This window comes from Strongylocentrotus purpuratus, unplaced genomic scaffold (genome assembly GCF_000002235.5).
Source record: "Strongylocentrotus purpuratus isolate Spur 01 unplaced genomic scaffold, Spur_5.0 spur5_scaffold_15, whole genome shotgun sequence".
Lineage (NCBI taxonomy): Eukaryota > Metazoa > Echinodermata > Echinoidea > Camarodonta > Strongylocentrotidae > Strongylocentrotus > Strongylocentrotus purpuratus.
Window position 1 is genome coordinate 30,684,919 of NW_022145600.1, and position 12,007 is coordinate 30,696,925.

General features: G+C 35.8%; 1 protein-coding gene across 6 annotated transcripts in view; it reads left to right on the forward strand.

Moving 5' to 3' along the window:
- LOC579409 (exocyst complex component 6B) overlaps positions 1-9,199 on the forward strand; it is a 33,356-nt gene extending 24,157 nt beyond the window's left edge. For 5 of the 6 annotated variants that reach the window (XM_030986169.1, XM_030986170.1, XM_030986174.1 and 2 more), the window contains 4 exons: positions 1,864-1,896; positions 6,938-7,079; positions 7,682-7,868; positions 8,987-9,199. In XM_030986169.1, the coding sequence (XP_030842029.1) occupies positions 1,864-1,896; positions 6,938-7,079; positions 7,682-7,868; positions 8,987-9,116 (492 nt within the window). In that variant the 3' untranslated portion in view covers positions 9,117-9,199. The remainder of the gene's footprint in view (positions 1-1,863; positions 1,897-6,937; positions 7,080-7,681; positions 7,869-8,986) is intronic. The other variant, XM_030986172.1, reaches the window with a different exon arrangement.
- The last annotated feature ends 2,808 nt before the right edge of the window (positions 9,200-12,007 follow it).

Below are 12,007 nucleotides of genomic sequence, written 5' to 3' on the forward strand. Positions count from 1 at the left end.
CTTCAAATTTTTAAAAAGTGGGGGAAAGGAGATCTTAATAGTTCTAAACATTGAACGCAGAATGTATCCCATCAAAAGAAATAACATCATCCAATTTTGTAATAATTTGAGGACCACATAAATCTCTTTTTTGACAAACTTTATGTCAACACGATCTGCATCATGACTTGCCATCCTAAACGAACAGACGTGTTCACTGGATGCATATTTTATTCACAACAATCAATTTTGACAACTTAACTTTTGCTTCAATACCAGACTCTGAAAAACCATATCTTTTTAATGTTTACAATGTTTATGATAACTATATAGATCCAAACAGTGATAATGAGTGTATTGAATTGTCAATATTAAAGGGAAAAGCAGCTATTACAGGACAATAATGATAATGATAATTTGGATTGATAGAGCACTTGATTCAAAATACTGTATCTAAGTGCTTTAGGTTCCCATAGAGTGATAAATGTAGATTAATGCTTTGCCAAAGGATATTAGTGCCACTTGAAACAAGCATTTATGTCAGTGGGGCTGGTGAGGTTTAATTATTCATGCTGGAAAGGAGGTTAATTGTGTTTGCTTTGAGCGGGCATGGGCAGGATAACCTAAACTCTTATTTTGGGGAACTAATACACCTGAATTAAAACTAAGACCCCATTCTCACTCACTTTGAAAGTGGTCTTAGTTAGACCGCTCCAGACCGCTCCAGAGGAACGGGTCTTGAGGAACGGTTTGCGAGCGTTCACACTCCGAGCAGTTTTTATGGCTCAAACCGCTCCACGAGTCAAAGTGGTCTTGTTGCTATGGCAGCTCAGGTAGGCGGGTCAATTTTTTCGCGCGCAGAATCCAAACCGTATGTACCGTACTACATGTTTCGCACTGAAGGTCACTCAAAGTATGCTTTCCGTTCACATTGCACGTTAGAGCACTCTGGAGCGCTCTTAATAAGACCCGCTCCTCAAGACCACCTCGGAAGGTGGACTTCTGGAGTGGTCCAGAAGTCCGCTTCCTGGACCACTTTGAGCGTTCTCACTCACCTAAGACCCGCTCCTGAGGAGCGGGTCTTAGTTAGAGCGCTCCAGAGCGCTCCAACGAAGTGAGTGAGAACGGGGTCTAAGACTGTTTAATATTTCACATTGTTTGTAGAATCAATATGAACTTCCTATGAAATCTGAAATTTCTTTGATTGTAAATAGTTAGTCAGTTTTTGTGACATTACCATGGTATTTTTTTTACACAATAACACTAGAAGTTCCTGACAATTGTCTCATGACATTATTTTAAAAAAAAATTTATTGCCGTTATATCATGATTTGTCTACCGTATTCAATAATTTATTTATTTATTATTCATTATTTTAAAAAGTCAGTACATCATGTCCTACCTACATGTACATTTTTTTCTTTATTTATTCAAATATTGGGCACTATTGACCTATACAGTATATCTGTATTATTTACATATTTATGTACATGTATTTATTGATCCATTTTAATTATTATCAATTTATTCACCTGATTATCTGCTAGTGCAGCTAAACATATTATTGTAAGCATTGATCATAATTGATCTCCAGATGTTTCGTAATATCACTTGGGTGGAAAAAATGTACAGTGCCGTGAACTAATATGATTGCAGGGCCCTCAGGGAGAACAGTGTGAATACTGATGAAGTTACCCTGGGTAAACAAGACATATTATTATTATTATTATTATTATTATTATTATTTACTAGTATATTAAACTAAGAAGATAATAATCAATTATTTACTCCAATCAATTTGGAATATATATGCTTCTTGGCAATGCTAAGGTATACTACTTTCTGATATTTTCGACTTCTACAATATTTTGTTTCCCACAACAGAGAAGTGACACGTCATGTATTTTGGATTTTGTGGTGAGTTTGTGACTTTTTTAAATGCTCTTCAGACATGACTTCTTTGCTAACATCCTAGCATATCACATTAATATGTGTTTCATTTAACACTGTAGTCCCACAAACCATGATCTGTGTTGTCTGGTATAGCTCATATATATATATATATATATATACGATGGGGGAAGCGTACATTACCAACCTAAATCTACATAAGAGATGTACACCGTTATGGTGTGTATTAAAGTGTTTCAAAAGGTTTAGAGTATGCATTACGGGTTACTGAAATCCCTAAAAAGCATCTTTGGGAAGCCAAAATCATTGCTGTGTCAAAATTGACAATGTATCCAACTGTTTTGAAGTGAGAACAGCAAGTTTGAGTAAAAATAGCACAATAATCTCTAACCCTTACAATTCAAAAGGCCTATCCTATCATTTTTAATAAGGCCCTTTTGAACTGTCGAGCCGTGCTTCATTCAGTCACACGTATTGGTTTTGTCATTCCCTCTCCATAGACTACACTTAACTTACGTGTGACGGAATGAAACACACCGGTGCGAAAGGACATTAGCGCCTCTTTTAAAATCTATTATTCCCATGTGTAAACATTAAGAAGGCAGATTATTAACCCTGCACCTTTCAATGTAAACAACTGTTTCCATAGCTACCATACACTTCCTCCTTCTTCTAAATCGTTCATCACAACCGTTTTTTTTTAGTAATACCAAATGATCAATTCCACTTGATAGCAGGAACATTTCAATTGACTGAATCCTTGTGGGAGGCAGTTCATTCCATAAATCAGAAAAACAGTATTAATTGCATTGACCATATATGCAAACTTTCATATTCATACCCCTGGGCGAGATGCCATAGATATATGAACATGTCCATTACATACATTTCACTTTGAGATACATGAACATTACATGCAAATATTTGTGGAAAAAAGCAGAATTTGATACAATCTGAAAGCAATAAATACTCAAATACTGTCATCATACTATCTGTTTTGAGCCAGAGAGGGGCATTATCTCTACCGTTATATTAAAATATATGTGTTTTTTTTTTTGGGGGGGGGGGATGGGACTTTAATATGTTGTGTGTATAACTCTTTCTCTCTCTCTCTCTCTCATTCTCTCTCTCTCATTCTCACTTTCTCTTTCATCAAGGCATAAATGTTTCGTCACTTGTGTGTGTGTGAATGTAACAGGATTTTAGGGGGAAATAGCCCTCTTGTGTTGTTGTTCTACTAAAGTGAAGTGGATCTCAGGCACTCTATGTTCTGCCCCCCCCCTCTCTCTCTCTTTGTCTCTCTCTACCTACCTACCTACCCCTCTCCCTCTACCTACCTCTCCCTCTCTTTCTGTCTCTCTCTCTCTTGTCTTTCTCTCTCTCTCTCTCTCTCTCTCTTGTCTTTATCTCTCTCTCTCCCCTTTCTCTCTCTCTCTCTCTCCCCCTTTTTCTCTCTCTCTCCCCTTTCTCTCTCTCTCTCTCTATCTCTCTCTCTCTCTCTCTCTCTCTCTCTCTCTCTCTCTCTCTCTCTCTCTCTCTATATATATATATATATATATCACTCTCTTTCTCTATATCTCTTGTGTCTCTCTCCCTCATACACTGTATAGACAAATATGTTATCACTTGTGAATGTTATGGGATTTGAGGAAAACTAACCCACATGTTGTGTTCTTAGCAGATGTCTCTCTCTCTCTCTCTCTCTCTCTCTTTCTCTCTCTCATGCTGACTGATATCTTAACATTTGTAATGTAAATGTGGGACGGTATATGGAAAGTAACTCACTTGTTTTTGTTCTTCTAAGGAAGTGAATATCAGATCACAAATACTCTTATGTTTTGTTCATCCGTTTTTGTATGTATATCAGGTATGGTATTCTAGGACTTCATGTACAATCTTCACCTCAAATCTTGTAGAGTGTAAGGCAAGGTTTAACATTCTGTAGAAACGTGTCGTACACTTCACCGTTTTCCATGGTCTTTACAATGTATCTCACTCTTTTCTCGGTCTCTTTCTTCCTGCAACTTGGATAACAGTCCATGATTCGTCAACACAAGTGTGTTTCAATTATATGCACAGTGTATCTTAAAAGTAAAGTGGAAGTTGTTCACTTCAATAATCTTATCCTTGGTGTTCCAATGGCAAGTTAGAGGATGTGTTGTGGGAAGGCTGTCTAAACTGCAATGGATTCTAGCACAGCCACCTTCTGGGGGGCGTTTCACAAACATTTTTTTAATGACAAATAACAAAAATCAGTGACAAATCTGGTGATAACCAATCAGAAGCCAGGATTTCAGTAGCTTGTAACAAAAACTGTCATTTGTCACTGATGACAAGTTTTGTGAAACGCCCCCCTGGACACCCCTCTCTACGGTGGAAGTTGTCTAATCAATAAACCATAACAAATCAAAATCTAATAAAGGGAAAAGCAGCATGAAAGATGTTCATGTGTGGGTATATGGTCGTTCGTGAAGTAGGCAACTTGGCGATCACTACATAACACCGAGGCAACGGGTATTACGCTCCTGTGCGTACGTCTGTGTGCTGCCCTCTATATACCCACGCTTGAGCGACTTTAAAGGATGCATCGTGGAAAGATCTGTCATAGTGTGATGGATTTTAGGACATAACACAAAGCTTAGCAATTGACCGTACCATTGATTTATGCAATCGATTGCACATAGTAATCAATGTAGTCAGTCGCAAAATCAGTTGTACAAGGTAGAATCAGCTATGTGCTAAGATTGATGTTTTTATAATATGCTGCTACATATATTAAACCTCAAGGATAGTATAACACAGATATTCCATGTGAAAAGGAAGGATTTACAGGGGAAGAGCACTTCAATGCAGAGGTTTAATATATGTAGCAGCATATTATTAAAGGTATTACAAAGTTTTGGTATGGGGTTGTAAATTTGGTTCAAATTAACAATTTCGGAAGCATATGCATTCCTACAATATTCATTGATCGTTATCGCGGTTGAAATCTAGTCTAAAATTGTGAAATTATAAATAATAAACTCTTTATGTTGTATAGCTCCCTCTCGAGGTCAAGATATTAATTTAGCTATGAAACAATGTTTCTTGACTAAAATCGACCGATTAGCTATTTCCGTTTGGAAATTATGTATCCCAACTACATATTCTGAGATTTTTATGGTCGCAGCTACCATTGTACGGCCAAAGGCGCTATTTGAAATGTATCAAAATTTACCGGGAGCACCTGTAAATTTTTATATTCAATTTTTCTCGAAAACAGAAGTGTTTTAGGGGCTAATTTGTTTAGTGCTTATAATACATCCACAGGGGCATCCAAATATAACAAAATTGTAAAGATTCACTATCCACCCAATTTTCAAAATTTCCCCAAACTTTGTATTACCTTTAAAGAATCAATCTTTGCACATTGCTGATTCTACCTTGGAAAAAAAGAAGAGAAATTTGTATTTATTCCAATATTAAAACCAAACAAAAAGTAGTTCCAATCCATACAAAGTTCATAAAAATAAGCGAGAGTTTAAATCAGTTATTACTCATTGATCATGACATACATGTCTACATTACCTTTAACCTTGCATTTTGTTATTTAGCTCTTTACTTCCTGTTGTGGTCCCTTCCTGTTGAATACCACAAACTGTAAAATAACATCCCATATTATCTCTTCCATGTTCCTTACAAATACATGTATGTATTCTTCATTGATGTACATCAATATTCTGTTTGAAAACATATACATCACTTTACAATGCAATGTAACAAATCAATATCTTGTTTGGAGACATATATATATCATATAAATCAATTTACAATGTAATGTAACAAATCAATATTCTGTTTGTAAACATATATATAAATCAATTTACAATGCAGTGTATATAGCAAAACAGAAGGAAAATTATATCCAGCAGAAACTCTATATTTCTTTTTGTAATAACATGACATATAATGCATTAAGTAAATAATATAATGTATTATACAATACCTACGTGGATCCTTGTCATTTGATTGGAGGATTGTTGGTCACATGATATTCAATAGATGTTATATTGCACGGGCTCCAAATGTTATTTGCTTTCATTGACTATTAATTAATAGGCCAAAACCTACCGGTAGTTGAAAGTAGGGCGTTTAGACCCTTTTCTTCAATGACACGGCCCGTTATGTCTGGAAGAACATTGTGCTACTCGCAATTTATTTTTTAAAATCATTGGTCACCGAGGAGCATTCATTTTTTTCCATCCGCATATGAGAGAGCTTCAGCCCCCAAAGCTCCCCCACCCGACACACTAGTGGATAAGATTAATAGATTTATATAAAATTATTATAGAGCTTGGTCATTTAGTGTGGTACAATGTATCATTGCTTAACAAAAATGTACTAGTAATTGAAAACTTCAGATTCAAACATTCTGAAACCAGTGAAAACTGGGGTAATAGCAGTGTAAGTGCTTTTGTTGGTTGTTTTAACTGGTAGGATGCTATATCAGAAACAGTGTATTAATCTGTCTCTGTTCTGATCCTGATCAAGAGGGAAATATAGTTGACTAATACGAACGTTATCATTTAAGAGAGAGTTTTTATTGCATTCCATTCACATTGCAGTTGTGGGGATGGACTATGCTTATATTACCCCTTTGGATTGCTTCCCAGAGTCTGGGTTAAAGAATTTAGGTAACTGTCTCAGATTCTGAAACAAAATCCTTGATTTAGTTCATGCTGCAATGATAATTATAAACCTGTAGGTCAGTCAGGAACTCCATGACTTTTACAAGCCGATCACCTGTCTGATTTTCAAGATATTATGATTTTCATAACACTACAGTCTATTGAGGAAAAACGAGTATGGTAAAACCGGTCACTCAAAAATTGTTACTTTTTGAGGCACTTCATGATCATTTTGAAGCGCAATTTTTTTAGGGCTTCAATATTACACAATATCACAGACACTTCTAACACGTAGGGCCGTGCATCTCAGATTTAACATTGTTAAACGATGCCTTTAATGTTATTATTGTTATTTTATCTATCTCCTGATATCTGTACAGGGGAAGGTAGCACAGACAGCATGCATGTCCACCTGTAAGCACTTGGCTTCTTCGCTCATGTACTTCTTACTGGACTCCAACACCAGGTTTGTTTCCATGGGGGCCATTCAGCAGTTCAGCCTTGACGTCATTCAATGTGAACGTGAGTACAGCCCCATTCCTTTCACAGTGGTTTTAGTTTTCTTATGTAACTATTTGTTTGGGATCACCAGTGCCAGCACTGATTCTACATTGGAAAATAAGAAGAGAATTTTGTATATATTCCAATAATAAAACCAAACAAAAAGTAGTTCCAATCTATACGAAGTTTATTAAAATAAGCAAGAGTTTAAATCAGTCATTAATCATGACTACATTCCTTTCCCCCCAAACATGAGCCTGCATCGAGAACAGAGGGGAGGGAGGAGCACACTTACACACAACATGGCAACAATCATTTTTGGATCATTGTCTGCTCAGCCCAGGACTCAAACCCAGGCGCATGACAAAAATCATGAGAGCCTTACGACAATCCGATTGTGCCTCCTTTGCAGGTTTTTTTGCTCCCAATGCGACCGATTGGAATGCACACTGGTAACCTCGTACACCAAGAGTACAAGAAGTTCTGAACATCCATAGGTGGTGACTCTCCAACACATTGGGCTTTCATTTTACATCCTTTCTGAGGGACTCTGTTCCAACTGAAACTTATCCTTATGCCTATCGCATTCTCAAATTTCCCTGTACTTTCTTGTTCCCAAACAGAGTTTGCCAATTCTGAGCCCGTTCCTGGTTTCCGTGACGGAGCTCTTCAAATGGTATTCTTAGAGCTCCGGCAACTGCTTGATCTCTTCATGGCTTGGGACTGGTCATCTTACTTTGCTGACTATGGTCAGTCTACGGGAAAATACTACAGAGTCAATGCTCAGACTGCCATTAACGTCTTAGAGAAGTAAGTCTATTATACAGTCAAACGTTTCTATAGCGACTGCCAAGGGAAACACAAAAAATGGTCTTTGTAGACAGGTTCCTTTAGTACATGTTTCAATGAGAAACCATTTTCAAGGGAAACAACAAATGTGGCCTTTGTAGACAGGTGGTCTTTGTAGACAGGTGGTCACTAAAGCAGGTTTGACTGTACTTAAAAGCAATAATAGTGGAGTCTTGTATAGTGCTCATGTATGGCACATTGCCTCTCCTGGCACTACATTATTATTACACTGGCTTTAGCATGGCTGCCATTACAGCATTCAAACATTTAATGGAACCGATTACTGCCAAGTACCCATTTACCTCACCTGGGTGGAGTGTGGCAAATGTAGATTAATGTCTTGCCAAAGGACATTAGTGCTGCAACAGGGATTTGAACCCTGAACCTTGTGGTTCACAGTCCGAGAACTTATCCACTGGACCACAACACCGCTACTTAGCTTAGTGTTGGATTTGCTACAAACTCCACTTTTTGACTTGATACAATAGTTTGATAGAAATAAGAATGTGTTTCTTTTGATTTGATATGTACGTATCATTTTTATTCGATAAGCCACCAGCATTCTTGAACGAGAGTTTTTTGATATTGCAAGAATTGTTGTGTCTTGCCCATGAAAACTTATTTTTCTTTGCTTACAACTTAACATTTTAAGTCTAGTTTTGTTCACTTGTTTATATTATTTGTAGTTTTAAATATACAATTCATATTATGGTTTCTGTGTAAGTTTTATTTCTCTGTCATGTCTGGAACTAAAGTTTTTTTTACATATTAACAGAGGGCAAGTAATTATTTCTAGTTGTGTTTAGATTTTTTTGATTTTTTGGGGTGGGCATGTTGTGTAATTTTAGCATTTTCAATTGGAAGATAAATTAATAAAACAAGAAAAAAAGCCTTCCTCAGGCACTCTTGAAAATGTTTGAAGGATGTAGATAAAATTTGACTTATAACTTTGTTAGATTTCACCAGTGATCTTACAACAAATATTTAATTATAATGGTATGCAATTTTGTTTAAATGTTTTTTTGGTTAAATTAAAAAAGAAATTACTCATCAAAATCTTATTATGTCTTAAACCTCAGAATGCGAGATACAGACAAGAAGAAAAACCTCTTCACAACATTCAAGAAGAACGAGAGAGATCGCAAGAAGCTCATGGACACTGTCCTGAAGCAGCTCAAAGCTCTGGCGCCCTCTATCAACAACAAGTAGGCATGCACAAGGTCAAAGGTGAAGTCCTCCCGATGCATTCCTGCCGTGCATGCAATCGATCAGGATCGCAAAGAGAAGTAAGAGCTGGAATGATGTCTGCACTGTGTATTGATGCAGTCACGTTCAGATATGTCATCCTACCTGAAATTGTCTGTGTGTATAAGTGATACTATAAAACAGGAATGTATGTGTGAAGTGTAGTATGCTTAAATCACACACACACACACACACACACAATCAAACACAGCCTGCTTTAATAAATCTCACATACCGTACACACAAAACAATGCTACAAGTAACATCTGTGAACCAGGCTCCATAGAGTACCGAAGCTGTGACATCATAAAATTTATTTTTAGAATTTCTCAATGTTTTTCTTCATGTTCCAAAAGAGCATCAAAAATAATGTCCGAATGTTGAAAACCGATTGAATATGTTAAGTATGGGCTGAGATATAACCATCTGAATAAATATATGTCTTATGGGAACTCAGTATTTTAGCGCTCTGGTTCCTAATAACATAACATAACATAACATAACATAACATGTGAGTTCCCATAGGACATTATTTATTCAGATGGTCAATACTCAGCCAATACTTAATAAATTCAATTGGTTTTTGACATTCGGACACCATTTTTGATGCTCTATCGGAAAATGAAGAAAAAATTGAGAAATTCTAAAAATAGATTTTTGATGACGTTACAGTTCACCACTCTATGGTTCTCATCATGTTATCCACCTACATGTATGTGTTATACATGCCCAACACCGTGAAATCAATTTGAAATGAGTCATTAAAAAACAGTTGACTAGTTCACTGATGTAGAGATAAAGAGAATGTGAGCAAATCCTTTTTTACTTTATATTCTTTGTAATACCATTCAAAGAGTCTCGATGCAAAGTATGATTTCTGAGGTTCTGGAGCAAGGATATAAATTGTCTAAAAGTACCTGGAAATTGCAAATGTTCAAAATTCAAGACCAATATGCCAGCTTGAGATTCTCTTATATAATGGTCTGAATTTATGAAATCATGAAGATGATTATTTATTTATATAGTTACATGTTTCTTTTGAATATGTACAAGGCATAGAATCGTTACTGTTTCATGATGTGTTGCAAAGCAAGCAACTTGTGCTCCCTATTAAACGTGATGTATAGGTAAGCTTTCCCTTTAATCCTTTCAGGGCAGAATTTTATTTTAGAGCTAATTGATCATGTATTGTTCTTCGAGTTGGCAACAATTATATTTTTCCTTTATCACTACAGTGATAAAATAAAATACAATGTCTATGGAAACAATATCCATGGGTGAGGATGTTGTAAAAAAAAGTATTTATTGAAAAATGATCAATTTTTAATCTCTCAACGTGGTGTTGTCAATTTAAGGATTTTAAAACTTATTTTCCTCTTTGAAATTCCTAACATCAAATGCAATATATGTTGTGTACAGACATTTTGGCCCTTTCTTTTTGTGTTTCTGGTTTATTTTTTAGGGCTGTGAATCAAGATTTGTTTTGAGCCCAAACTATAACAAATATGGAATAATTGTTTGGATAGAGTCGACTCTTTACAGACTTCAATAAATTAATGGAACAAATGGTTGATTGTTTGGTTGGTTGCTTGTCAACGTTAGTTGCATTGTAATTTATGTGCTACACATCAGCGACTTCTTCCTCCAATGCTCTCGCTTATCCCATCATTTACATTGTTAGATTGCTATTAGTAACAATAAAGCAAACAATTGCAAGGCACACCTGTGTGTCCCTCTGATGCATACAGTGACTCAACATTGTCACTTGCAATGTTATTGCACAATTTCATCGCGCTTTACCAGGAAATGATATCCTCTCTTAGGATGTGGTCCTGCATTCAATGAGTAATAGAAATGTTACTCAGCAGGAAATTATTTTCTTAGTACCGGTAGATATAGGAAGTTCTTTTTTGTTGTTTTGATGTGACTTGTCCCCTTCAATAAATAAGTCACATTTTTAGAGACTGAATGCGATTTAAACAATGCTATGTTACCTAGCCAAGCAATTATTGCATTGAATATCGCCTTAGTTATTTGAAAGGGACTTAGTATCATTAGTAGAGACTTAAATGTAGTATCATTATGAAATACAAAGTATAATTTACATATTTATTTATTATTTAGCATGCCTGTTAGGTCTCTTCTTATGTTATTAGGGACTTTTAGATATGTGTGGACTGATACGTGTGACGTCCATTTAAGGCAGTGCATTAAAAGGACGTCGACCGTAGCAATCCACATTGTCTTCGTGCAAATCTAAAAGTCCCTGTTGTATGTGTGTGTACGTCCAGTGTACAAAATGTCTGTAGAACAGGATAAATGAAACAGAAATACTGATAGATTAAATATTGTATAGTGTATAATTGTATATACAAATGCAAAAGAAATAGAAATATATTGATATATGAATACTGTGAAAATCTATAATCTATTTTACTTTTTGATAGCTGAACGCTTGTTGGTGTGTCTGTAGTGTCTTGTCTGCACTTTGTACGTTAAACATTGTATAGTGTCAGATTAGTTGATTAATTTGTATTTAAGTGATTCCAGTGTGACTAAGATTTTTTTCTCTTCATGTGTTAGTAATATCTTGATTCTCATGCCTCACTCCTCTTCCCAACCTTGCCCCCGCCTTCTCTCTCTCTCTCTCTCTCTCTGGGAGAATACACAAAATAATTACAACTGAGGAAAATAGTTATACAATTCTTTGAATTTAATTCATAACATAAAACTTACATTATGTTTGCTTGGCAAACTTTATATTGAAAATCCGGAAAAAATATGATAGAGACAAGGTTCAGACACAAAGAATTTTAAGTTTAACATGTAACAGCGACAGGTTTGAATCTTAGAAT